This window comes from Taurulus bubalis (assembly GCF_910589615.1).
Source record: "Taurulus bubalis genome assembly, chromosome: 20".
In the NCBI taxonomy this organism is placed as follows: Eukaryota; Metazoa; Chordata; class Actinopteri; order Perciformes; family Cottidae; genus Taurulus; species Taurulus bubalis.
In genome coordinates this window covers 12,612,092-12,639,726 of record NC_136608.1, presented here as the reverse complement: position 1 = coordinate 12,639,726, position 27,635 = coordinate 12,612,092, and the positions used below count along the sequence as shown (strand labels likewise).

The following is a 27,635-nucleotide window of genomic DNA, read 5'->3' as shown; positions in this document are numbered from 1 at the left end:
TGAACAACTGAGCCCTGTTCTATGTATACATTCCTACAGCAACCTCATACTTTTTTTGTGCTGGTGCGACAAGGAGGATCTGCCAATTCTTGAACTCGGATCAACAAGCGGTGGAACAATTTGGCCGACCTCATTTTACTTGACTAGTTGTAATACTTAACGCTCGATTGTTGACTATTCGTCACATGTTTGATCTAAAAACACATCTTGTGTGGTTGTTAATACAAAATCGTATTTATCCAACACAAATCAAAACCAGTAGTAATGTATTTCACAGGCAGACATAAAAAGAACAAAGTATACAGCTACACACTCATTTCTACCTAAATATATATTTATAATTTATAATTGAGAACACATTTCCTTGTGTATGTTACAAAATATTCTTAAACCTGGTCCAATTAAAGGCAACAGCAAACAGAAAAGTCTTCAATCTGGATTTAAAGGAGCTGAGGGTCTCAGCAGAATCTTGTTCCAGATAAGTGGAGCAGAAAAGCTGAACGCTGCTTCTCCATGTTTAGTTCTAACTCGCAGTACATGTTGTCGCCTGTAGGGAGCAGCCGCGCGCTACTTGGTAATGTTTGGAAGACGAAGAAGAAAAAGAAGACGAAGAAGAGGACGCTTACGTCATACGGAGAGCTCGCAATGGCGGTTGATTTAACTCCTCGTTTCAGAAGGCTGAACAGCCAAACGACAAGTTTTCGTGAAAATATACAGAATGGTAAGATTATGGAACAAATATATTTCATTTAAAATGTTTTATAGAGTTTAGGGATCTTGTTTAAGGAGAAAAGGTATCCTAGTTAATGGAGGAAGTATTCAGAATAGTTAGCTGCTTAAGGAAAGTAACAATATCCCACTGATAAAAACACCCCATTCAAAAACACAAGATTGACCTTTGCCCCTGTACACGTTTAACGTTTAGTGGGAAAAAGTGAGTGACTTGCTTTATGTTCTTTTCAAAAGAATACTTCGAGAGTATATTGTGGGATTGTTATTACTGATGACTGTTGTGTTTGCTAAAATGTTGCTGTTGCAGTTGGGCGACGTGGAGCTACGTCAGCGGATATTTTAATCTGTAACAATGCGCTACTTTGTTAATTAAACTACCTTCGAGCTATGACGCGAGCTGTCAGATACATGTTTTGACGAAAAGAACAATATTTATTTACATCTGGAATTTAGCCTGTGGAATAAGAAGCGTGTGGAAATACTCAAGCGAGGTGCAAGTACATGGAGTCTGCACTCATGTACAGCACCTGAGTATACACACACACACACACACACACACACACCTGGGACAATACATTTTTTACAAGTTGTTTGTGGTGTTATTTTCCACCAGGCAGTATTTTAGCTTAATGATCACCCTTTTTAAATTAATTGTATTTACATTTTTTTTGAAAGGATGTGTAAATTATCCCTCCCTCTCACCCCGTGTCTCCTGACAGGCGGTTTCTCGGGGCCCTTCGGTGCCACCCAGCTGTGGCACAACATCATCCAGGCCCTGCAGCTCCAGGTGGAGGTGCGCCGCTGTCGAAGGCATTTGCGCGCTCACGCCGAATGTTTCACGGGCTCAGACGCCGTGGACGCCGTGCTCAGCTATTTGATGCAGAATGTGGTGTTTTGCACGAGTGAGGTGTCGCGGCTCAAAGCTGCTCGGCTCTGCCAGGCTCTGATGGAGGCCAAGGTGTTCGAACCGGTGGGCACGAAGCTGTTTCGCAGGGACAAGGAAGTGACCTTCGAGGACAGCGGCTGCAGCCTTTACCGCTTCTTGGAATACAAAGCGGTACCCGGTCGAGCAGCAAAGGACTGCAACAGTGCCACAGAAGACGTGCCACAGGAGGAATGGGGGCTGAAGAGGAAGAAGAGCTCCCGGTTGGTTTTTGCCTTGAATCTGATGTGTTTTCTTCCTTAACTGACTACTTGTATCCAGTGTCCATGATGCATTAGTGCAAAAATAAAGTAACACTGCATTGAAACGTGGCAGACATTGGAGCTGCATAAATATGTGTTTAAAATATTGATTTTGGCATATAGTTCTCGGTAACATCTTTTAGAGAACTGCAGAGTTACAGTTGAGTAAAAATTCATTCAGAAGTTAAATAACCCCTAATTAAGTATTAGATTGAATATGGTTTAAAAATAAATAATCATACCTGGAAAAATAAAAAATGAATATCAAGGCTCAGCTCCTCCCCTGAGACCCGAGCGCTTATGCTTTTTCTTTGTTTCAGGAGGCTGAATGAACTGAGGACGATCTCTAATCCCCTTGCTGTCGGATCGTCGGACAGGAGGGTTGAGAGGCTCCTGAGGACCATCAACCTGCACCCGACCTTTTCTCCAGCTTTAAATTCTTCTGCCTTTCTGTCCAAAGCTGGTAAGACTGAGCTAAATCTGCCAGTGTTTGCCAATTCGCTGGGTAAGTCCAGTCCGTTATGGTGGATGGATATTTTTCTGAAATCTTTTTCTCCTTCCCTACAGTGGTGGATGAGGTTTGGAAGCAGCAGACGCTGCTGCAGCTGCTGCAGATAGTGGAGTTGCCCATGCTGGAATGCATCCTAACCTCCCCTGCCAGGGTCCAGCTCCAGACCTGCAGAGCTCCTCTGGCCACCCAGGACCTGGTTATCTCCAACACATGCCTGGAGAGAGAGCTGCCCAACACCCTTAATCTGCCTAAGTCAGTGCTCTTGATTACGTATTCCAACGCCTCTACAGTCACAGTAAACAAAAACGACAACAGGTTTTCATTTCGTCTTGTGATTTCAGGTTGGACGGCTGGATGTCGGCAGCGGCCGACTGCTTGGAGCTCTTTCCCGACCAGCTGATTGTGGTTGCAGGGGAACAGCTCGGCCATCGAGTTGTCGGTGCCTTTTCAGAAGATGACCAGGCGGAGCAGATGGCGAGCCAGAAGAGACTGCTCTTTGACACCATTGCCAAGTACTACAGTGGACAGGAAAGAGCTGTGCTTCTCTCAGGACGCCACCTGGACATACATGCTGCCATCCTGGACTCGCTGGGTGAGATTTGATGAAGGGTGATTTTACGCTTTATGTCTTTGTCACCTTGTAAATTGTGGAGAGAAAGACTTGACTGACCATTCTGGCAACGCTGACCTCAGATGAAAAGTGTGTAAATAATGAAGCAACAAGTTAAATTATATTGTAGAGCTCCTTTTACTTTCTCCTGTCTTGACCACATCTTCTTTCCAGATGAGGGGAAGGTGGAGGATGCCATCAAAGCATCTCAGTTGTGTTTCCGACTGCTGGAGACGAGCGCGAGAGATGAACTCCGGAGACTACTGACCTTCATGGCTACAGCAGCTCACCCAGATGCTTGCCGTCTTCAGAAACAGGTCCTTCTTTTTTTGGGCCCTAACCAGCTTAGGTGTTCACAGCCCATGCTGTACATTGCTTATCTTCTTTTTTGTTTGGATTGGAGAGTTTAATTTTGTCGTATTATAGTCAGGGTTGGATCAGTAGTCAATGTGTTTGGTATCCATCGTTGACCTTTTGGTGTGTTTCCATTCAGATTGATAACAGGGCCTTGGTGTGCCGCGCGTTCCAGAGAGCAATCGTCCAGAATCATGAATTGACTCGACCCCAAAGCGAAACCCTGGTGCTGTTTCTCATGGACAATTGTATGGAGCTCTTCAAGGTACACTTAGATTGTTTTTATCAGGTATCAATAACATGCTTTAGTTCACATCAATTAAACTTATTGGAAAATTTCATTTAATCAAGTTTAAAAAAAAAAAAAATCTACATTTTTAAAACTATGTTTACTCTTTCCTGTAATGAATCCAGACTCCCACATCCCTGATTGAAGCTGTGAGGAGAACACTAAGGACTATGCAGCAGGGAAAAGACCCTGACTCAATTGCCAGTAAGTCAAATACATATACAGACTACAGATATACAAACTTCAGGTTGTGTAAGTCCACTCAGTGGTGCATCAACACGAACGTCCTCTTCTCTTCTTTTGTGTTGCAGCTTTCACCTTCTGCCAGCAGGTGACGCCACAGGAGTACGAGGATCAGCGAGAGGCAACCACGCTGGCGAGCCTCAAACAGCTGCTTCGCGATATTTCCTCCAGCAAAACCATTCCTGCCAAGGAGAGGAAGCGGCTGCTCAAAGAGTTTGAGAAACACCACCCCGTGGTCTTCCTCCAGCATTTCTGCAGCACCTTCTGAAACAACCGACAGGTTTTTGGTTTGGCTTCCTCGGTGCACTTCACAAAGCCAGTTTGCAGTGGTACAGCTTCTACACTGAAGAATAATCATGAGTTGATGCACATCGTGGGTCTAATTAAACAAGCTGTCTTTAGCGATCAGTGTAGATATTACTGGAATTAATACAAATGTATTGCACTGGATGCATTATCTATTTAATGAACATCTCAATTGGATGAAGCATTTTGAGAGATATAAGTCTAAACCATGGGTTTAGTTATAGTTGTGAATGGGTTTTGCACTAGTTTATAAATGATGAATTATCAGTTCATCTATGATATCAGGCTCTTGAATGGCAGTAGTCTGTGAGCTGTTAAAGCTTCAGCTGTTGCTACGGGTTGCCATTTGGGTTGAGTGACGACACGTTTTGTTAATTGTACATTGACACTGATTATATATTATGAAGATTAATAATGTTTAAAAGAGGGCATTTGCTATATTGTCCCGGCAATACTGTAGAACACAGTAGATGCCAAGAAAAACAACACTACAGCTGTGGATGCTGTCTTTGGAAATGCTTTTGGACATGTGGTTTGCAGAAGTAATGCTGTGCACTTTGATCACGCTTTAATATTTTTCTTGTATGACTATTTTTTTGTTTTGTTTTTCAGGCTTGCTGTAGCATACTGTCTGGTTAAGGAAACATAAACACAACACTAATGCAGCTGAATAAGGTTTAACACTCACTTATTTGTGTTATCGATGAAGACGGATCTTTCTGTGAAGATTTTTTTAAATTAAAACAAATATGAAATGTAAGCAGATAGGGTACAATAATGTAATCGGTTAACCATAGCTCAGTTTAATATAGCATGTTTATTTTTACTGGATTTTACTTGAGAGGACATTATGTCTTTTTACAGAAGATGTGTACTAAATAATGACTTAATGTTATTTTAGAATACTAATTGAATCTGTTAAGCATGATGCTTCAGTTGGATTGTATTCTTTTAATTATTTGCAATGGTCATGCAGGCAAATCTCATTTCAGTCTGCTTTTTTTTGTTCTCTACATACACTGAAATCATGTTAGATTGCACTTTATGATGCTGAAGCCTGCTTTATTTTCTTTTGTATCAACACGTCTAATAAATGTTTAACTGGTGTTCTCTCTTTTTTGTGTGCATGTGTCCTAGTGGAGTTCTTCTGGGGTCCTTGATGTGGTTGTAAGGGGGTCTGCTAACACGAGACAGTTGAAATGAGACACTATAGAGGTTACCTTAATGACCATAACTACTAATTACAGTGATTTCTTTTGCACATCCTTCCTCACATACACCACATTATGTGACCATCAGTTCGCGACATATATTGCCTGATTTGTAGCCATATTGCAACTGCAATCTTAGACTATCATTCTTGATCACATACTATATATTTGTTTACAAAAATAGAGCAAAGTAATTAGATAGGGTCATATGTTATTATCATAACATAATAATAATAAAGTGTTGCTGTGTCAGACAGATGACTATACCCCAGCTTCTGCTTGTCACAGCTCAATCTGTGTATTATAAGGTATTAATACTTGGTTAATAGCTATTCAAATCACGACTATACTATTTAAATAGTACACACAATGCATTTGATCCCAGCTAACTCGTGGGGAAATTCTAATGAATACTTTTGCAGTGATTTGCTTCTGTGTCGCACGTTGAAATCAGTGCAGTATTATTTGTTTGCAGACAGCGTACTCGTAGCGTTGCATGGAGTGGCTGGGAAACAGCGACGCCGCCGATGACGTCGACCCACCTGACAACCCGGAAGTAGGGTTGCTCGTTCACTAGCGCACTAAGCTAACGTTACCTCGTATCGTATGCCACTGGAAGACATGGGGACTGTGTCTCTCATCCATTACTGACGGCAGCTGAGAGACAGTGAATAATAAGACATACAAAGGAGAGTCCTCTTTATATCGAGGTACGTAGCCGGAGGGTCTCCGACTGTCGCGTTGATGACTAACGTTATGGTCTACTTTGCGCATTGTTGGGGTAGATAGCTTGCGTTTGGTAGCTACCGCGATAGGTTTACGTCAAAAAGTCTTTCGTGGTAGCCAACAGATCGATACGATGATGTCAGCCTTCCGGAAACACACATATGAGAGCACAAGAAGGACTGGGAAGCTCGCTGTTAGATGCTTGACGAAAGTGTCCCAGTGCTAGTTTTGGATGCGTGTGTGCGCGCGCAGGCTAAACAACGCGATTAACTTAGCTAATGTCAGGTTGTTTGACAGTCACGCCGAGCAACAAATACAACGTTTAAATGCTTCGACCCAACGTTAAAATGGTTGCGTGGCTTCTCACGACGAGCCTGTCGGATCACAACAATGTTACAGATGGTATTGATGAACTGTCTGGTCCCAAAAAGCTGCTCGCCAGCTCATAACGTTGGCTGATTGTTGTGAGTTCGTGACGTGCAAGACGTGCCATCATAAGAAATAACACCAAAGCTGTAATCTTTGGCAAATACATAACTCTACCTGTTGCAGATGAAACGATTTAAACAGTATAAGGCGAGGGGGATATTGAATTATATATATTGTAGGCCTTGCTATCCATTAATTTTCGTTTGGTATCTTGACTCCTTTGGTGTGAATGTTTGCACTCAGGCCGTCTGTCCATCACAGAGTAAATAAAGAGCACTGCCACAGTTATAGTACTGAGAATGATTGACACGCATAAACATTAACAAAGCATCAGATTGAGCTACGCTTATTGCTGGATTTCATATTTCTGTGACATTGGCTGTGGATGCATATACGTGACTGGGCTTAAATGGAGTGCAACAGATTTGGCCGGGGTAGGAATTGGCAAGGGCCTTCACATTTTGATTAAAATGGAGTGTGCTTTGATCCATTTATACTTTATGTTTCTCTATGCAGGAATCTATGCGTAATTATTAATGCATTCATGTGCATCTCAATTTACAAGATACTTTAGCCTTGTTGCAGTGAAATAAACATCAAAGTGCTAGGAGCCCACTTAAAACCCAGAAGAAACTGTTCACATGAAAATGAATTGGCTATATAGCTGTCAGGCATGTTCCTTTTTGTCTGACTTCCTGTTGCCTAACACACTTTCAAGTCACTCTGAAGTATTTTGAAAGAGAGCCTTAATGTGGTGAGTCATGTTTTATTTCAGGGGACAGTTTGGGCCGTTATGGTGCGTATTCTCCTCAGCAGGCCAGATGCCGGTTCGCACTTTAATGTGCACATTTTCAAGCCGGTGCATTGGAGTAAATGTGGAAAATTATTTAAAAAAAGGCTTTTGCTTAGCTTGAAAAAGTAACGCTACAGCCGGGCCCTTTCAGTGATTGCAAACTGCCGTTGTTTTCACATTTGACTGTGGTTTAAAAACTGTATTTCTCTTGAGCCGCTCACCTGTCCTGGGTGGTCGGTGCGTGATCCACCTCTCTCCCTTCAGCTGCCAGGTCAGGCGTGAACATGGAGTCTATGCTGAACAAGCTGAAAAGCACCGTCACCAAGGTGACGGCGGATGTCACCAGCGCTGTCATGGGCAACCCGGTGACGCGGGAGTTTGAGGTTGGACGACATATTGCCAGCGGGGGTCCTGGCTTGTGCTGGAGGATCTACAATGGCACCAAGAAGTCAACTAAACAGGTCTGTGTGTTGTTCATAAAAGTTTAATTAGAAGAGCTTGTGCTGTTGTTGATGTCAGCACCAGGAGTATGAATAGGGCTCGATGAAGCTAATGTCAGTGCCTTGTTGTTTGTCTTCGACCCTCCAGGAAGTAGCGGTGTTTGTGTTTGATAAGAAGATGATTGATAAGTATCAGAAATTCGAGAAGGACCAAATCGTTGATTCGCTGAAAAAAGGGGTGCAACAGCTGACCAGACTGCGTCACCCCCGGCTCCTGACGGTGCAGCATCCTCTTGAAGAGTCACGGTGATTAACAAACACACACACACATACACACACACACACACACACACACACACACACACACACACACACACACACACACACACACACACACACACACAAAAAACACCGGTATCAAGGGCAAAATGAATGCGCTACAGCTTAAAGGGGAGGGAGGACTTGACATTCAAGGGGAAAGTTGCATAATAAATATGGTATTTGTCTGCCTCTGTTTGCGCATATATGAGCCGGAGCTCGTCCTGATCAAAAGACTCCGTAGACAGGGCCCTGAATAATTTATGTCTTTCTTAAACTTTCACCCAGGGAAGCGCTGGATTCAAAATACTTCTCTGGCTCTGTTTTTGTTTTTGCTCATTCAAGAATAATTTAACATTTGAAAAGCCGTTTTTTGTGTGTGTTGATTATACTGACGTTATCTCTGTATGTGGCCCTCAGAGACTGCTTGGCGTTCTGTACAGAGCCGGTCTTTGCCAGTCTGGCCAATGTTCTAGGCCAGTGGGAGAACCTGCCCAGCCCCATGCCCAATGACATCAAGGAGTACAAACTCTATGATGTGGAGACCAAGTATGGCTTGCTACAGGTAAGATAATTTTTGAATGGGAAATGTCCTGTTTATTTTAATGAGGCCACTTTGTTAGTTGTCTTGTAGGTTTAAGTACCACGTAGTCTAGAAGTCCAATATGATTTATATTCTATGAGTTCTCAAAGCCAGTTGAACCAGCTCCATTCCAAGACTCACCTTTCAGTGGTATGTTGTTTTTCCAACATTGTCATTGGTCTTAATTTCAGTATTCTTCTTTACTGAAGTATGTTCGTAGCAAATCTTTTTTTTACGTCTACGTCATCCTACTAAAAACTAAACAAAATTCCTTGAACAAAATCCTGGTTAATTGAGTTGAGGCACAGTCCTTATTTTTTGTCTGAAAATAAATACAACCTTATGTTATGTCAATCATGTTTGCACAACGGCAATGAAACTTTCATCTCTCTTTAAAGTTAGGGTTAGATTTTCTGCATTTTGTTTTGCATCTGTCAGTTGTTTGACCACTCAGAGCCACCATAAAGGCAAATGTCATCATCCAAAATGCTTTCTGCTGATTCAGTTCATTCTTTTCTTATATTTATTAAATAACCTTTTGACTGAAGTGTACACATTGTTTTTAAAAGACTTAATGCCAACAAATACGGATTGAAGCTAAATATATTTCATCACATAAAATCATGTCATGAATTTAGGAAATGGTATCTTTTTTTAAATTACATTTTGACTTTGACATCTTGACTCAAGTTATTAAAGTTTTTTCAATTACACCACAATATTCCTAATATTATTGCTATTAGTGTAGCCAGATCTTTCTCTGCAGCTGTGCATAAATACATTCTGTATACTGAAGGGAAATCATTTTTAGCTGATGGACCGAGAAAATGCCTGCAATGTATAATAGAACAACCGTGAAATAATCCTGTTGCCATCACAGAAGCGTTTTCACCCTTTCATGTTAAAAACCAAATGTATTTAATTTTCTCCCCTCAGATCTCGGAGGGTTTATCTTTTCTCCACAGCGGGGTGAAAATGGTCCACGGCAACTTGTCTCCCGAAAACATCATCCTCAACAAGAGTGGAGCCTGGAAGATCATGGGCTTTGACTTCAGCATCTCCACCATCAACCCCTCAGATGCTGAGGTGTGTTGCTACTTTTAGTGCCGCCCATCTTGTTTCCAAGCTCACCGCCTTAAATATGCTCTCCCAAAATACCACATCTTTATATTCTTATCTCCTCCTCTTCAGCCTAAGTACACATGTAAAGAGTGGGAGCCTAACCTCCCTCCGCTCTGCCTCCCCAACCCTGAGTACCTGGCCCCCGAGTACATCCTGTCCGTCAGCTGTGACTCCGCCTCCGACATGTACTCACTGGGCGTGGTCATGCATGCCGTCTTCAACGAGGGCAAGCCTGTTTTCCAAGTCAACAAGCATGACATATTCAAGAGCTTCAGCAGGCAGCTGGACCAGGTGGGTGGAGGTGTGCTACACGTGAGAGAAAGCATGACGAATGACTGGAGAGACAAAGGGACAAAAATATAAACAAAAATATCTCAGAAAATTATGTAACGACAATACAGGGCCATGCAATTACTTTCTTAACACGTCTGCTCAGAGTCGTGTCCTTGTCCAGTTCTTAGTGCAGGTGGACGTCTTTTGATTTGACTTGAGTTGTTAAATGAAAAAAACGTTAACATGAAATACTCCTGATGACTGTGACTCTCCAGGACCAGCTGCTCCAAGCCAATGTGGACTTGAGAGACAGCCCATTTGTAGATGTTTCACTCGTGACTTGATTTTTAAGAATATCTCAAGTGTCTGTTACTAAACACTGGTTTTATTCTCCTCTCCTCTGTCCTCTGTCATGCTTCCTATGTATTTCAATTGTAGCTGAGCAGCATAAGTCCAGCAGTGTTGAACAAGATCCCAGAAGCGGTTAGGGAGCACGTCAAAATGCTGCTCAGCATCACACCCAACGTCCGACCGGATGCAGACCAGATGACCAAGGTTTGCATCGCCGCGACGCGCATGAAGATACAAGCAACGGCTAAAGACAAAATGTATTTAATTTGCTTTTTGTGTGTGTAAAACTCAGATTCCATTCTTTGACGACGTGGGTGCTATGACCCTGCAGTACTTTGACTCCCTCTTCCAGAGGGACAACCTACAGAAGTCCCAGTTCTACAAAAGCCTCCCCAAAGTCCTGCCCAAATTACCCAAGGTACTTGCTCGTTCATCTTGTATAAGAAAAGAGTTGATTATCAATAGAGTGAGCTAAACCATTAATATATGAGAGCACACGTATAGGAATTTTTTTTTTAATAACTGACTGCTCATGTTTCTGTCAAATAATCCTGTCAGTGTTCTCATAGCCATCAGAACACAATCTCTCACATGCTCTCGGTTTAGTTGTGTCGTAGAAACCCTCACACTCAAACACAAGGTCGAGGTCTGTTTCTTAGAAATATATTTTGTTCAGTTGGTTCCTGTTTTGTATTCCTTTTTCTCTGTACTTCTTTAACGCTACTAGTGTGTCAAACGTGCTCCCGGATGATCTCGCGGTGAACCTACAGTGTTACCGCTTGAATGCTCTTTCACGGCTTCTGAAACTCCGTTTTCTTTCCTTTCTCTCAGAGAGTGGTGGTGTATCGTATCTTGCCGGCACTGACCTCCGAGTTTGTCAACCCGGACATGGTGCCTTTCGTGCTGCCCAACGTGCTGCTGATCGCGGAGGAGTGCACCAAGGAGGAGTATATCCGCCTCATCATGCCTGACCTCACGCCCGTTTTCAAGCAGCAGGAGCCTATTCAGGTACATACTGTGTTCAACAGCTCAACATTACTGTTACAGTCTGAGCATGCGCTGCTAGAGTAGCTAGAAGTAACGACATTCTCTCAGTAAAGTGGGATTTCCCCTTTTTAATCTTTGCATGGTATTTCCTCCCTTTTGACGTTTGTGTGTGTGAGATTTGAGAGCAAGTAAATATAACTAAGGAGCATGCTCTGTTTTGGGTTTTGGTCTGCCTCCTCATCAAGACTTGTCTCTCTCTGTATTTTTTCTTTCCATGCTTCTTCAGGCTAGTAACATGGTGAGTGGTCTCTGCTGTGAATATGCCCGAGTCGCATCTGTGCGTTTTGTGTTTGTCTGTAGTTATTAAGCTAAACGCTACACTAAAGCAGCCACTGAAAGCACCGTCTCCGTTAACCTCCACTTACTACTTTAACCATTTGTAGAAAATGGCATCAAGCTTCAGACTCTTGTATTCCTAACCGGGCTCCTGTGCTGTGTAGATCCTGCTGATATTCCTGCAGAAGATGGACCTCCTGTTGACCAAGACGCCCTCGGAGGAAATTAAGAACAGCGTGCTTCCTATGGTCTACAGAGCCCTGGAAGCTCCCTCAGTACAGATTCAGGTATATGATTTACAGTCTTACTCTATATATACAAATTAAATATATTGGTGTATACTTTTAGCCTTCCAAAAACCTTGAACTCGTTGTTGTCCAAAGCAAATGAAAGCTCTTGGCATGATAGAGATGTCAGATTTCATAACGTCTTATCTGTGTCCGAGCAGGAGCTGTGCTTGAACATCATCCCGACGTTTGCCAACCTGATTGACTACCCGTCCATGAAGAACTCCCTCATCCCTCGAGTCAAATCAGCCTGTCTGCAGACGTCTTCGCTTGCTGTGAGTCTCCATCATCGTCAGCTTGTACCCCTGCCTATGCTTTTCATTTTTTTCTCTGTAGTTATGCCTTTAAGTTGCCTTGTCCTTCTCTGACACTTAACCTTTACCAACTGAAATGTTTCTCTATATATTCTGAATTTGTCTATGCATGCATCTTCCTTTGCTCCTGTGCAGGTACGAGTGAACTCTCTGGTGTGTCTTGGGAAGATTTTGGAATATCTCGACAAGTGGTTTGTCATTGACGAGATCCTGCCCTTCCTACAACAGATCCCCTCCAGAGAACCAGCAGTCCTCATGGGCATTCTGGGTAAAGAAAGCGGACGCGCTTGACTTCCTACTCATGCGTTTCATTCACTTGAAGATTGCTTATTTGACTTTTCCCACTCCCCTACTTTAGGAATCTATAAGTGCACCTTCAGCCACAAGAAGTTGGGCATCCCCAAAGAGCACCTGGCCACCAAGAGCCTGCCGCACCTGGTCTCTCTTAGCATAGACAACAACCTCAACCTGAACCAGGTACTACACAGCCAAGCGCACATGCATACGTAATTCCTCCTGCTTTAGTTCCCTCTTATCTATTGTTATTTGATTTATTCAATTTTTCAGTTCAACTCGTTCATGGCGGTGATTCGGGACATGCTGGGTCGCATGGAGGCTGAACACAAGACCAAGTTGGAGCAGCTGCACCTCATGCAGGAGCAGCAGAGGTGCCTGTCACGATTTTAAATTACTTTTTCACAATTTATATTCTCTCAGTGACTAAATATGAAGTGGTTATACATATTAGCGTGCATTTTGTACAAATTAGCTATAACATCTAATAGCTATAACATGAATATGATAATGGTATGACTAACCGGGCTTGAATAAATGTCTGTATTCAAATTCTGATTTTGTTCATTGTGTGTTTTCTAACAGGAGTATAAACATCTCAAACCCAGGCGGCCCATCAGAGAAGACCACGAGCCCACCCAGCAGTAACAACCAGGTGAGAGGTCGATTGTATGAGGATATGGGTGTATTTACAGTGTTGTGTGCAAAGAAATGGAAGGGAAATGTTATGTTTTACCTCTCTGTGCTGCAGTGGCTCTATTTGGATGTTTCTTTTCTTTCAGATTGATAATATCTTTGGCAGCACAGGGGTTAATGGGAAAGAGAATGGATCATCATCATCATCAGCAGCCCCACAGCCTAATAGAGTATGGAAACAATGTCACACCTCCATATATGCAAAGCTTCACCTTTTTGTCCATTATGCATGTCGTCAAATTTGTCCATGCTCCTCCCTAGATGTCCCTGACTCTGGAGGAGAAGCAGCGATTGGCTAAGGAGCAGGAGCAGGCAGCCAAACTGAGGAACCAGCAGCCATTAGCACCTCAGAGTATCAAAAAAGCCAACACCACCAACACAAAGGTAATGTCTGGAAACGGGTGTGTACACAAACCCATGCTCAAACACCTCTGGCTTGTTTTGATAGATCTTATCCCGTGTTTTTGTTGCAGACGAAGGATCTGACGAGCAGCCTGCTCAACAGCATGACCTCTCTAAACAGCATGTCCTTGGCCAACACGGCGCGACCAGCCCCAGTGCAGGGCACCACCTTCCCCTCCTCCAGCCCCATGATGGGTTCAATGGGCGCCCCGGTCTCCAACGGCTTCAACCCACCCATGGGCTTTCAGACAGGCGGCATGGGGATGGGCATGCGGCCCACAGGCCCCGGCCTCTACGGTGGGATGGCCACCACCACCAGCACCCCAAACTTTGGAGCCCTCACGCAGAGTCAAGGACCCATCGGGCAGACGAATAAAGCCCCCGACCTGTCGGCCTTGGACAGTCTTTTTAGTCCCAACCAGAACAAAGTCACCCTCAACCAAATGGGTCCAAAGGCCACACCTGGCGGCAACACCCCTTGGCTCAATCAGTACGGTTCAGCCCAGAACGCTCAGACTCAGATGCAGGGCGCGCCGCTAGGGATGGGAGGAGTGCCCAGCGGGTTTGGGATGCAAGCAAACCCTTTTTTCAGCCCGCAGAACTTTTCTCAAGCCGCTGCTGTCCCTAGCCCGAACCAAAGTGGAATTAAACATAGCGCATCAGTCAACAATGATCTCAAAGACCTGTTTGGCTAAATTTAAAAAAAAAGGATACAAAATAAAAATGCCAGGTTAGGTATATTCTTTTAATGACGTTGGACAGAAGAGCTTTGGATTCTCACTGACCAACTGGTTAAATGTGAGGATTTCCAATCTTGCTGTCTGTATTTTTAATATGACTCTGTATCAATTCTGATTCACTCACTTTCAGCTGGCATATTAACCTGCACCCGAATTCCATTTCTACTTGGCCAGACGGACAAAAGGTTGAGGCAGGAACTTCTTCCTCTTTGCTGTGTTCTTTAAATGCTGACGGTTTTCCTACTATTTTGTACTTGACGTTCTTGGGAATGTCCAAATGTCGTTGGGTTAAGATTAATCCCAACTTGTTATATTCAGGAAGGTTTTGTGTTCATATATCATGACTGATTGAGTGGATTTTACTTCCTGAACAAGTTGCATCAGAATCACCCCACAAAGAAGGGAGAAGAAGAAAAAAATGGCTTCACATCTGCTCATTTTCAGGCTTCTGTATCTGTATCGCCTCTCCAGGCTATTTTAGGATTTGCTGCATGTCTAAAGTGATCAGAGAGTTGGCGTAAAAACAAATGTCTAAGCCCAGTGGGCGGTAGCTTGAAGTGTAGCACTGGCGATCCTGCAGTCACTGATCTGCCTCCAGGAGGCTCCTCCGTGGAGACGGCCCCACTGCATTCAGGCTTCACTGCAGCACCAGAAAACCTCCATGTTTGTGAACACAAAATAGTCTGATGATGCGGCCTGGTCATCTTTTTTTGTGTGTATCTTTTCATTCTTTCATCATCAGGTTCTAAGGCTGCAAAGCTGGCTCTTTTTTTTATTTTATATTCTTCTTTTCTTTAATTTGACATCAATGCAAGCGTGTTGAAAAGGGAAGAGTTGGTTCAGTCTGGTCTCAGTGGGTTGACGACCATTTCATCTCTTTTGGGAACGGAAACAAATCCTTGTGTCAATATCTGTGAATGTATAGATGGATGATTTATCAGTGTCTTAGAGTGGAATAAGATGTGCGAAGTAGCTTTTACAGCAGTGTCCTTCTAACAAGGCGATGAACGAGGACTGCTTAGGCTATTGTGCCTTACATGGGTACAAGTGTAGGACTAGACAGACAGGCATCTCAGCTGTTAAAGTATTAATATTTTCCATTTGAATCAGCTGTCCGGCATTTGCGTCTCAGATTGCTTTGCTGCATGTTACTGAACTTGACCACGAAAGATCTGAAGTTAGATTTATAGCATCTTTTTTCCAATAATGATTCCACCATATTTTTTTTTTAAGGGTCTCAAAAATCCTCCATTTCAGTTGACTAATTTTGTACAATGTTGAAGATTATCACAATATATTTTGATTTCAGCACTTTCCATCCGTCTGAGGAGCTGTGCTGGTGGCATATGAGTATGAAGTGTACATGTATAGTTATTTAAAGATGGATTGCTCCGTGAGGGCCTCGGATTTTCTTTTTTTTGTTTTATGTCTTGGTGATAACGGTTAAGAGGCCTTAGATGAGTCGTGTGCAATAATCCTTCCCGGTTGTTAAGGGTGCGCGTCGATTGGCTCAAGCGGCCGGCGGCGTGTTCTTTTCACTTCATCTCCACCGACCTCCAATAATCACACCGGTCTGTCAGATTTTCTAAACGGCTGGACATTAATCTCTACTCATTTGAAATCGTACATTTTTTGAATGAGAATCAGACCATTTTAGAGTCGTAGGATGCACCTCGGTCTCACTGTGTTTCTGCGGACAGTGAGTATCGTCTGCTACTGGAAATCGACTCTAGCCTCTGTGTAGTAACGCCGCCTGCACAGGGGGGGGGCGCTGTCCACTCGCTCGTGAATTGGACTTTACAGGTTCCGGTTCCCCGTTTCTGCGACCTGACCTTCTTCTGTAGTGCAGTTTGAACTTCATCCCAAAGTGGATGTGAAGCGTGTTCCACACGTCCTGGCAGAACCCCAAAGCAGAAAAGTAAAGCTTATTCTTCTACGAGACTGTTTGTATACCACTGTCGATATACGTGTAGTGTGGCCCTTGTTTTATGTGTTGAGGTGCTGGTCTCTGAGGTGGTTCAATGGAAACCTGTACATATAAAGGAAAATACACAATCTAATGCCCTCGGACAGGGGTGGTTATTTGTGTGATTGCTTGAGAACACGACGATCAGACAGTGCGGTGTTTGTAACTTTAATTTAGAAAAGAGCCGATTGCATGGCACAGGGTTCATACACATTTTCCATGACTTTAAACCAAATTTCCATGACCAAACATTTTGTGAAATCTCTTTGTATACATGAAAAAGTGAGAAAATGTAGTATTTAAACTAACAATGAGAATTCTAAAGCAAACACTAAACCTTAAATGACACAAAATAATGAGAGACAATAGTTTGATTTAAAAGAATAAACATTTATATAGATGCCTGCTCATATTTTGAGCGTCTTTCTTTTAAAAGCATATTAATTATATCAAACTCAGCGTAAATGAATGTCATGAACACATGAATATAACAAACTTCAAGGACTTTTCCAGGTCTGGAAATAACCATTTTAAAATTCCATGACTTTTCCAGGTTTTCCATGACGTAAGAACCCTGATGGCAGTAAGAGCGGACATTTTAAGATTTACATTTAATTAGTTGGCAGTATTAAATAAAACATCAAAGTTAACATCCTTTGGTTTAATGTTAAGAGAGGTATCTTGTCAAAAGGTAAACATTACAAGTGCTCTGAAAACAAGACTTGTGCATTTGAATAGGCACTGATATGAAACATTGGTTTCAAGGTAAACTAGATGTGAAGGCTCATATTCATTAGTTTTTCTCCCTTACCTTAACAAAAGTACTTAATGGATTTAACATTTCAATCTCTCGGACTAGTGAAGGACAAATATATATGTTTAAATATAAAAATATGCAGAACCCCTCACACCTGTTAAATATCCCATGATTAATTAAAGGTTACGTAAGGTCTCACTGGTGAAGGCGCCGCACTGATCTGCTGGTGCTCGTGGACAGGTTCTTCTGAGTCATGGCTGCAAAAGATAAAGACTTTTAGTAAATCTGGGCTTCAGATTGATCCATTACTGTCACATTACCAGCAGTCTAGAGATGTTGCCAGCTCACCTGAGAGGTTCAGCTCATAGCTGAACCTTTTGGTGGTAAACATCACGGTGCCTGACGGGTTCTGTTGGTACTGGAGCTCGATGTCCTGACTGGAGACGCTGCTTCCTTTGGAATAATCTTTCCAAACTCCACCGATATCTTGAAATTGCCATCGTGGCAGCGTACCCGAACTGAAGACCAAAGAACACAAACATAGATATAACACTAGTCCAGCAGTAAATCAATATACATATTGGGAAGGGTCATGAGGGTTTTTCAAAATAAAGGGTTTTGTGAGATTTAGTTTTTGCCTTTCAAGAAATGGATCCCATTCAAAACCGCAAACAAATTTGATAATCTTTCATCATATTTCAAATAGAACTTGTAAATTAAGGGGAACATGTATGTACCCCTTAAGCAAAAACTTAATTTCTTATATATGTTTTATTTTTTAATTAAATGAAGGTGTTTGGTATGTTTTCAGGGATAAATTAAGCATGGATCCGTGTTATTTTAAGGGGATTTTAAGGGTGAAATGTTCCTCCTGACCTGCTGTTCTGTTGACTCCCATCGTCAGCAGTCCTCCTCGCTGCTCTTGTAGTCCCGATGTTGTCATTGACTTGACACATTCCTGTGATAAACAGTGTACACAGAGTTTTAATAGCGAGTTATACTGCCGTTGAGTTTGGCTTCGTAGCTTTGTGTGTGTTGGTTACTTGAAAAGTCCAGAGTGTACGAGTATCTCTTGATCTTAAAGTGCAGCTGGCCTTGTGGATTCTGCTGGAATTGTCTCTCAATAGCAGCGCTGTCAAATGAACATATCTACACAGAAATACAAATGAGCCCAGCGAACAGTAGGTCACAGTAAGTCCACCGAACAGAGTAAGAAATTCAAATAAGCTACATATTTCAAAACATCTACGTACCATAACAGTAAAGTTTCTGGCTGAAAGTATAGTGATTTTGTTTACAGGTTTCTACCGTCAGTTGGATGCCCCACTTACATGCGCTTCGTATTCTGTCCATTCCCCCTCCTCTCCCATGAACTCCCACTTGTGGCCTCCATCAGTGAGCTGGGAGGAGGAAACTGAGCTGGCGGAAAAGCTGCAGAGAAGAACAAACTTTTTTTATCCAGGATGCAAGCAATGCACATTTTAGACTGAAAGAGAATTCCCCTCCAGATGAAAAGTCTCACCTCCCCGCGTTGGAAGTGAATTTCGGACGCCTTCTCACATTCCTGCGCAGGCCTGTGACGCAGTTTGTTTGCGCCATGGCTGCAAAACACCATCAAGTTGGATTTTAGGATGTGTGAAGACACATTTATTGACATGAACGGGCAACGTGAACGGAATGTCACACACTGGAGAAGTCGAGCGAGTAGCCGGCCGAGCCCACTGTGAAGCTGAAGGTTCCCAGAGGGTTCAGGGAGAACTGACGCTCGACGTCTCCGCTGCTGATGGAGGACGACGACGTCGTCCCGGAGCTCTGAGGACGAAAGGAGGAGAAGAGAGGACACTCAAGTGTGGAAAACCCAGAGGATCAAACTCAGGGTCCGATGCTCGAGACCTCCCTCACCTGGGATCCGTATTCACGCCACAGCTGGTCGTCCCTGAAGTACCAGCCTACGTCCTCCGTCTGGCCCTGAGGGAGGAGGCAGAGTCTCTGGACCCACATACCTGCAGTCAGAGTCTGTAACTTATCAAAGTCTATGTGCACCTGCCTGTGGAGACACATATGCTTATGAAGTTGGAGAAAGTGTGACATTTTGTTTTGATCGCACTAAAACAGAACCCATCCATCCGACTATGATATCAGCGTTATTCTTCTTCTTAATGTCATTATATGTCACCATCCTCAGCTTCAATGGACCTTAATTAACTAAATACTGTTTTCAAAGACTCACTACAAGTGTCAACATCTACTTTGGGTCAAAGCTTATATGCAACTTTTCTTCCAAATACCTCCAAATTATATGCAAGAGCTTCCTAAATAAACAATAAAATACCTGAACCTCGAGACAAAACTTCTATGATTGTCATCACATTTACAAACTTTCAAGAAAAGTTGAATGTTTTTTTTTTCTGTTCATATGGAGTGAAAAACACTGACTCATGGAGCATGCTGATGGTGATTCCTTTCGCTCCGGGTTGGCAGTAGTGGGTCTCGATCACATGGTCGTTGTCAATTGGCAGCCACTGATGTCCATTTGACAGCTGCCACTCGTAATGTTTCCCATTGACTGTAAAACAAAAGAATACGGGAGCTTATTGGGCATTTATGTATTTTCTTAATTGACCAATGGCCAGCTATAGAAGCCAGTTCAAGCCAGTTAAAGTTTGACTCTAACTCTTTATTTATTTACTGTATGGACAGGGGTGGAGCTAAATTGGGCAATGTATGTCCATGTTTGTAGAGATAATAAAACTCGACAAAGACAAAATAAGTAATGTAATGACCTCATGTCCAATACGTCCAATGAGTAACCACGTCATACATATGTTGTGAAGTCACTCTCATACTTTTCAGTAATATATCATTCTTACATTTTAGATGTGTCTCCTTCAGCTGAAGGGCGAGCCATACATTCAGATACAAATAAACAATAAGTCATTCATAAAGCAGGAATGTAAGACGTCAAACAGACCTGGAGTCTGCTGCCAGTGGTTCATCTCCTCTTTGTGCTCCTGTAAACAACAAATACATAAATCATGTTTACGTCACAGAGACTCCGTCTTTCGTCCAAAAGTGGTCCGTGACGTGGACTCACCATGCTGTGAGGAAGACACACTGCAGCCAGATAACAAGGAACCGAACACACGTCACGTGAGCGTAAACCCTATGAAATAAAACGTTTTAGTTCTGTTAAAGCCCCTTCACTGTCTCACTCAGATACAGACTGTCACTTCAAGAGGAGCTCGTGTTTCACTTTCGTTTTTAGGGCAGTCAGGCGCGCTCACGCAGCTCACGCACAGATCTCACGCACAGATCTCACGCACAGATCTCACGCAACCAAACCAGACCATGATAGCCTCCATCAATGTGACTTTCTGAGGTTTGCTTCTGTTTATTTTGGTAGAGTATTGAAAACAATCTGCAGTTAGTCAACAAGTTATATAATGATGATTAAGCTTTGATTTATCTTAATTAGGAAGTTTGATCTGTTTTGTAATTATATATTCAAGAAAAAGTTTAACTTTTCGCCCCAGTTAAGTGACTTTACAGTGTTTACAGGATAACAAGGCTGTGGAAATTATATCGATTATCTATATATAAATAATATATTAAAATGAAGGACAAAACAGGTCTTATTGCCTCAAAAACACACACACACACATATATATATTTTATTTTTTTTATTTGCAATACTTCCCCATTTTCATTACCACATACTAGCCTATAATATAATCTGTATCACATTCAAAGAAAAATACATGCATCAAAGCAGAATAACCCCTAAGATCCAAGAGTTAACTTCTAATCTTGAGCAGAACTTGTAAAATGTAACTCAAGAATAGCAGATGTTTATTGCACAATGTGAGCACCTGTGTGATGTGAAACACCTCAAGCGGCATAATGTTCTTTCAATTGGGGTCGTAATAATGTTTTTGATATCAGAAGAGGCAGCATGAGCGTAGCATGACATAATATCTGCATGGTGACATGCGTGTTGGTTGGCAGTGTGCACGTTGGCCTGAGGCAGCATTTAGGTCCAGGTCGATGAACTTCAGAGCCTTTGGACACAGACCCCTATGGCAGTGGTTCTCAAATTAGCATCCTTCAAAAAATGTGTTATTTAATAAATATTCAATAAAATATAAGTGTAAATTCCTGAACTGAATTTTATATATTTTAATTTAAATCAGACACTGATGGCACAGCGATGTGTATTACATCTTTTTTTCAACCCAAAATGATTTGTGCTGGTCAGGGGGTAAAATATTCTGAAAATCACTGAAAAAAGGTTAAGAACCACTTCCTTTGACAATCATGTTTAAAAAAACAGTCTTCAGAGGATTTTAATCTCATTTCGAATGCTGATGTCAACACAATATTACATTTCTCCGTAAAGAGGCGGAAGTAGAACCAGCACTAAAAAGTGTGCTCCAAACACCCAAATTGTAAACTCCAGATTAATTTATGAATATTGTATTGCACTATTTTGTGTAGACTTTCTTCTTGAGGTCTTTAAAATCCAATTGAAGTACTCACAGGCGCCTGATATTGCGTGACTTTTTGGTCTTGAGGTTGATTTGGGTCATCGCTGCGGGAGAAACAAAACAAATACATAAATGTTTCAGGATTACTATTCATGGAAATTACAGAACAGCTGAGGGAGTTGTTTTCGCTTAAAAGGACCATGAAGTCGTCGTAATTTGCAGTTTTTTTACCTGGGAATGAACAAATTTCGAGAAACTCAAACCAACAAACTGTTTCTATTATCCGTAAAAAAAAAAAAAAAGTAACAAATGAGTAGCTTTCTAGCAAGTTCTAAAATATTCTAGAACTTGCTAGTAAACAGTGCGGCCATTTTCTCTCATCACGGTGTTTAATTAAAAACCCAAGTCAACCTTTAAAGTCCAGCTTGTAGGAGTTCCCGTTCACTTTGAAGGTCATGCTGCCGGTGGGGTTCTGCACGTACTTCTTCTCGATCTCGTCACTGCATACAGTCGGAGTGCCGTCCTGCTGAAACCAGCCACGGCGTCATTTTCATTCAAAGCACAAGGTTCCTCAGCTTAAACCGGAGCCGGATAACTTACCCTGCGCTTGAAGTCGTGCCAAGCTCCAGTGTCCCCCCACTGCCACTTGGGTTTGTCGTCTAAAGAGAGATTCTGGAGGGCCGAGGCCGCTGTTGAAGAAACTCTGCAATTGCAACAACATCCAAAATTCCGGATTAAATTGGTGAAACACGCTCGCTCCACGTTCTCCCTCAAACAAACTCCAAACTCACTTTGGGCGGTACAGCGGTCGACGAGCGACTTTCCTCTTCCTCTTCTCCGTCACCTGTCGCATTTCTAACAAACGTCGAAAAAGAAAATGAAGGCGGTCTTAACAATGCACTTTGTGTGGAAGATAATTTAAGTATTCTGTGAGAGTTTTGGGGAGGATTCCTCACCTTTGAATTTAATCTCAAAGTTATCAGCCCCGACGGTGAACGTGTAAGAGCCTGCTGGGTCACTCTGGAACTTCTGCTCTATGTCGTAGCTCTTCACGGGACTGGGGTTGCCCTTCGAATCCTGCAGAGAAATGAAAGAATACATTCAATCACAAATTGTGTCACACTCGGGAACACGAAAGGAAAGCTCAACTTGTTAAACTCCATCTACCTTTCCTCCATACTTGGTCCACCTTTTACTCAAAGTGCAGTACCAGATCCACACCGTCTTCCCATCATCCAAACGTCTCACTCTCAGACTCTTTACGAACACTCTCATCCTGTTAAAGTCCATACTCACTGCCCTACAGAGAGAGAGAGAGAGAGAGAGAGAGAGAGAGAGAGAGAGAGAGAGAGAGAGAGAGAGAGAGAGAGAGAGAAAGAGACAGAGAGATAGAGAGAGAAGTCAGAAAGCTGTTTTTATGAATCTGCGCCTCGGAAGTGTTTAGCTCTTACCCGTATGGAGTGTTGTAGATTTTAATGCCCTTGCTGTGCGGCAGTGAGTACTGGGCCTCGAGAATGTGATCATTATCAACATCGAACCAGCCCTCTCCATCATTAAGCTGCCACTGGTAGCATCGGCCATCAGTAAGCTTTGGGTCTGGTGAAAAAGAAAAGTGGACTTTTTAATTTCCATCGAGCAAATGTAGCACAACAGAAACAGTGATTCCTATTTCATTCCTAAAGGGCTTTAAAGCTGCACTAGTCAACATATGTGTATATCAATAATGGATCAAAGGACAATGTGCAAATGTGAAAAAGGGATGCTTGTAGTGAGTCAAAATCACAAATTCAAAAATAAAATACAAAAAAGGAGAATAAGTTAAGAGGAGGGACCAGAGGAAGGACTATATCCAGACTAACAGACATGCAATTGGCAGGTGCAGCGTAGGGATACGTAAATGAAGTTGTGGCTCAGAAAGAAAGGCCATCTCTCTCATCTTTTCTCTCACCGCTGGATGTTGATGGGTCCGAAGGCCTGCTGCTGTCACCGGAGGACTCTCGTCCAGCTCTGGGGTGCTCCAGCTTACACTTGGACCCGTATCGACAGCTTCCTCTCAGGGCATACCTGCACAGGTGCAGGTAAGAGCACTGCTCAGCCTTGCAGCCCTGGCTGTTGTAATACTTGCAGGGCTCTTTCCCATAAGGCTGAAAAAGAAAGTATAGCAGCTTGCTTCCATGACCGGTAAGGGATAGTTATGTTGCATAGTGTATCGTTATGACAGTAAACGCTCGTCAGCAGCTGCAAATGTGTAAAGACCGGTTTATTAAGTGGTCCATTCTCATGGCTTTATGTCATTTTAAACTAGATGCTGACTCCAACAAACCTGACAATCAGTTTCTATATCTGAGTTTCCGTCACTGTTCGACTCATCGCTGACGTCGGATCCACTTCCAGAAGAGTTTTCCTCATCAGACTCTGGAAAAAAACACACATATGAAATGCGTTGTCTTTTTTTTTATCTCATAATTTCAACTTTCTATCTCATAATTATGACTTCCTATCTCATTATTTCGACTTTCTATCTCAGAAGCATGACTTTCTATCTCAATTCTGACTTTATCTCATCATTTCGATTTACCATGGGGCTATTTGAATTATCACAGCTACATTATCATCATAATTTTTTCTTTTACTGGCAAAAATGGGCTTCCATAAATACATAAATGCAGGTTTATAGGTCTGCTGGATAATTAAATCCCATGCTGTGTACAGATTCATTTTAACGCAGTCTAAATGGGCGTAAAGCATGACTTTACTATCTTTAATTGTAGGTAGAAACTTTAAGAGACTGCCATGAAAATAAACGAAACTGAAACTTATTGCTACGTGATCGCCTTCTGATAAAATCTGTTTATCTGACTGTTTACACTTCTTTCAATCGTATTTCCCCTAATGTGGTGTATTGTTATATAATCCTGTTAAGTTTTGATTCGATATCAAGATCTACTTTTAGTATCATATTTCTTATAAATAAACAATACACAAACATACTGCGACCACATACAGTTGTATTTTTATCATGAGGGCATAAAAGTGTTTCCGCATGGGGTCACAACTCAAAACACAAAATCACGAGAACAAACATTAGAATGGTGGTTACAAGGTACTTACGGCGTGCAGTCGCCATTCTGAGGCACACTTTATAAAACTTTCGATTTCGTTTTCCCTGTTTTTATACAGGCGCTGACACACCCAGACCGTGTTTGCCAATGGTCCTGCTTGAATCAATAGTTTCGCCATGTGCTGGGGCTACAAAGTCCTTTCCTGAAAGAGGACATTAATGCTTGTGATTCGTTCCAATATTAACCATATTATACCATATTATAATATTATACCAGTAATCACAGATAATAGATGACACATAAACAAACGGTGTTTTCTTGTGAAGATAAAACTCAGATAGCTAAACATACATACATTGTTATGGAGGTTAAAATAAATATAGATATGCATGTAAATGCATGTAACTAGACACCAACATACACCGTCTATTTAAGGTTCAGTTTTGTTGTAAATTGTATACAGGTTTGAAAATATTATAACATATTAACACAATAAGTAAGTGGAGGGCGAACCGTGCTGAGATAATAAATAGGTTTTAAAAAATGGTATCCATACATATCAATCAATAAAGAAACTAATGAAATAGTCAATTGTAGGAACAATTCATATAAACAGTGGAGCAAACAAAAGTGCTAAACCTCCGCGCCACTTGGTGGCGATAGTGAGCTGATTTTGCCATTGGAGCCTCCCAGTGTACAGGTCACGGGGAAGCACTCTGTTAAAAGTAAGCGAAGAAGAATATAGGGTCCCTCTGAAGGAGGAACGAGTGGTCTCTTTCTCACGAAGGGCACTTGATAAAAAGGACAAAACGAAGAACGTAAAATAGGGAAACATGGAAATCAACGATCACGCTTACACGAGCACCACTTATGATAAATTCAGCCCCGTGGAGTTCACATATAAAAGTAAGTACAGGCAGCGAGGGATGCCATGTTTTAATGAAGCTAGCTAACGTACTTGGAGTTAGCTTGGGCACCTAGCAAGTGTGCTCCACGGTGGAAGTTCCCAATAAGCACGCTTTCATGCAACGATTAAAAGTGAATACAGCGAATTCACGCGCATTTCACTGTAGACCGCCAGTGGTGACGTAACGCTAGGTTTGATTTGTTGTGTACTATTGTGTAAATGAGCACGAGCAAACCATGATGCAACACACCAACTGTTGATTGGTATCACCTGTTGTAAAGTACCCCTACAAAGGTTGAGCAGGTTATAGCACAAGGTTGTGCTAATTAGTCACCGGAAATAATGAGTGTGGAGCATTCTTCGCTCTTATTTTGTAGTACAATATTTGGGAAATTGCACACAGCATAATAACCAGTGTTAATAAAGTGCTGATGTTTCATTCAAGTCAAGAGTTGTGGACTTTTTTCTTTTAATCTACATGTTTTTCAGCAGCCCATTCACTCATTTCTAACTCATTTATTTTCTCCCCCCCTCTCAGTGAGTGCAAATGAAGTCGAAGACCTTGTGAAGCTGAGGGTTTCAAATAAGTACCTCTTCTCTGGAAGGAGAAACACTTCCATGTGGGCATGGAGGTATGACAGCAAGTTTAAGCTCTGAGAGACGTTACTGTGTGAAAATGAAAAAGGTCTTTCGTAGCTGTATATGTAGATATATGTATACTATGTAGATGCAAAGATAGGAAGTTACCATAATTAGTAGTTATGGTAATAGTTACCGTATTCATCATTGAGGTTTGTCTTTTCTTTGATTTTACAGCATCAAATCAAAGAAAGCTAAATGTTTGTTAATATTCACACTTGAGAAGCTGAAACCAGTGACTTTTTCTGATGATGATTAGATCGTCAAAGTAGTTGAGTAGTCGTAAGATATCAACATATCAACTAATGCTTTCAGCTATGATGTTTTTGTGTGCTATTAAGATGATTGTATTTTCAGAGCCATCCTGAAACATATGGGCTTGCAGCAAAAGATGACCCACAGTCAAGCATCCAAAAAATGGGAAAACATGAAGAAGAGATACAAGGTACAGTTAAAAAAACATGAAGGAAACCACCTAGATTTTTAAGTATTTGGACAATTCATCGCCCTCTCTCTTCTTCCTCAGGGCCTAAAGAACCCGCCAGATGGAATAAAAGTGTTTCCTGGCGCGTGGCCTCATTTCAATCTGATGGACAATGCCATGGAGGGTCGGCTGGAAGGCAGCGCCCCCATCCTCAAGGCCTTCCCCACCAATGGAGATTTCCCACCCATCTCCAAACCCAAGAGGAGGAAGGTATCCATGGTGACGGACTCCCCTCCGGATTTGTTAGCCGACGGACCAGAGATTGAGGTTTCCCTGAACGGAGATGAGGACGAGGAAGCGGCGGAGGAGGCAAGCCGGAAGCTGGATCGCGCCATGCAAGAGATGGAGCATGGGCGGGACATGTTGGACGGCGAAAGACGGGTGTTGGAGAGGGAGAAGAGGGTGATGGAGCGGGAGAAACAGGTGGTCGAGAGGGAGCAGCTGATGCTGCAGAGGGAGAGAGCGACGCTGGACAGGGATGTCGCCGCTCTGGACCGAGACAGAGCCTCGCTGGAGAGGGAGAGGGCGACGATGGAGAGGGAGAAGGCGGTGATGGAGAGGCAGAGGGCGCTGGTAGAGAAGGACAGAGATGTCGTGAGCAGGGACCGGCTGGCTCTGGAGCGAGAGAAAGCCCTGCTGGACAGACTTTTCACAACCAGAGAAAAGACTGAGGAGGTCATGGAGGATGGCAGCAGTACGAAAGACTCGGCCGTCACGGACAGGAAGGAGCAGTTTCTCAACTTGTTCGAAAAACTCATTGAAAATTTGTGATTCACTGTTGTTGTTTTTGGGCAAACCGAAGGA

General features: G+C 42.5%; 4 protein-coding genes across 4 annotated transcripts; 3 read left to right on the top strand and 1 right to left on the bottom strand.

Moving 5' to 3' along the window:
- The first annotated feature begins 642 nt into the window (after positions 1 to 642).
- On the top strand, positions 643 to 5,304 carry depdc4 (DEP domain containing 4). Its single transcript, XM_079236320.1, has 9 exons — positions 643 to 721; positions 1,452 to 1,878; positions 2,238 to 2,380; positions 2,485 to 2,680; positions 2,770 to 3,020; positions 3,213 to 3,355; positions 3,532 to 3,657; positions 3,807 to 3,885; positions 3,993 to 5,304. The coding sequence occupies exons 1-9, from the start codon at positions 646 to 648 to the stop codon at positions 4,190 to 4,192; spliced, it is 1,641 nt and encodes a 546-aa protein (XP_079092446.1). The 5' UTR covers positions 643 to 645; the 3' UTR covers positions 4,193 to 5,304.
- Positions 5,305 to 7,673: 2,369 nt separating this feature from the next.
- Positions 7,674 to 14,504, top strand: scyl2 (SCY1 like pseudokinase 2; the record flags this gene model as incomplete). The annotated part of the gene is made up of 18 exons (XM_079235735.1): positions 7,674 to 7,850; positions 7,978 to 8,135; positions 8,568 to 8,712; positions 9,667 to 9,816; positions 9,922 to 10,143; positions 10,564 to 10,680; positions 10,769 to 10,894; positions 11,308 to 11,484; positions 11,750 to 11,761; positions 11,964 to 12,086; positions 12,248 to 12,361; positions 12,536 to 12,668; positions 12,759 to 12,877; positions 12,968 to 13,068; positions 13,280 to 13,349; positions 13,477 to 13,560; positions 13,652 to 13,774; positions 13,864 to 14,504. The coding sequence occupies 18 exons, from the start codon at positions 7,674 to 7,676 to the stop codon at positions 14,485 to 14,487; spliced, it is 2,775 nt and encodes a 924-aa protein (XP_079091861.1). The 3' UTR covers positions 14,488 to 14,504.
- A 6,452-nt stretch (positions 14,505 to 20,956) lies between these two features.
- LOC306752356 (protein mono-ADP-ribosyltransferase PARP12-like) lies at positions 20,957 to 24,866 on the bottom strand (the record flags this gene model as incomplete). The annotated part of the gene is made up of 11 exons (XM_079236107.1): positions 20,957 to 21,357; positions 21,792 to 21,843; positions 22,151 to 22,262; positions 22,340 to 22,442; positions 22,531 to 22,594; positions 22,696 to 22,816; positions 22,907 to 23,039; positions 23,191 to 23,335; positions 23,688 to 23,883; positions 24,063 to 24,154; positions 24,851 to 24,866. The coding sequence occupies 11 exons, from the start codon at positions 24,864 to 24,866 to the stop codon at positions 21,345 to 21,347; spliced, it is 1,047 nt and encodes a 348-aa protein (XP_079092233.1). The 3' UTR covers positions 20,957 to 21,344.
- Positions 24,867 to 25,567: 701 nt separating this feature from the next.
- On the top strand, positions 25,568 to 27,608 carry LOC306752576 (uncharacterized protein). Its single transcript, XM_079236356.1, has 4 exons — positions 25,568 to 25,707; positions 26,247 to 26,340; positions 26,705 to 26,792; positions 26,874 to 27,608. The coding sequence occupies exons 1-4, from the start codon at positions 25,635 to 25,637 to the stop codon at positions 27,600 to 27,602; spliced, it is 984 nt and encodes a 327-aa protein (XP_079092482.1). The 5' UTR covers positions 25,568 to 25,634; the 3' UTR covers positions 27,603 to 27,608.
- Positions 27,609 to 27,635: the final 27 nt, after the last annotated feature.

Coding starts and splice junctions, on each gene's coding strand:
- LOC306752576 (XM_079236356.1), top strand. CDS start 25,635: ATGGAAATCAACGATCACGCTTACACGAGCACCACTTATGATAAATTC. Junction 26,341..26,704: donor ACTTCCATGTGGGCATGGAG/GTATGACAGCAA, acceptor TTGTATTTTCAG/AGCCATCCTGAAACATATGG. Junction 26,793..26,873: donor ACATGAAGAAGAGATACAAG/GTACAGTTAAAA, acceptor CTTCTTCCTCAG/GGCCTAAAGAACCCGCCAGA.
- depdc4 (XM_079236320.1), top strand. CDS start 646: ATGGCGGTTGATTTAACTCCTCGTTTCAGAAGGCTGAACAGCCAAACG. Junction 722..1,451: donor TCGTGAAAATATACAGAATG/GTAAGATTATGG, acceptor GTCTCCTGACAG/GCGGTTTCTCGGGGCCCTTC. Junction 1,879..2,237: donor AAGAGGAAGAAGAGCTCCCG/GTTGGTTTTTGC, acceptor TCTTTGTTTCAG/GAGGCTGAATGAACTGAGGA.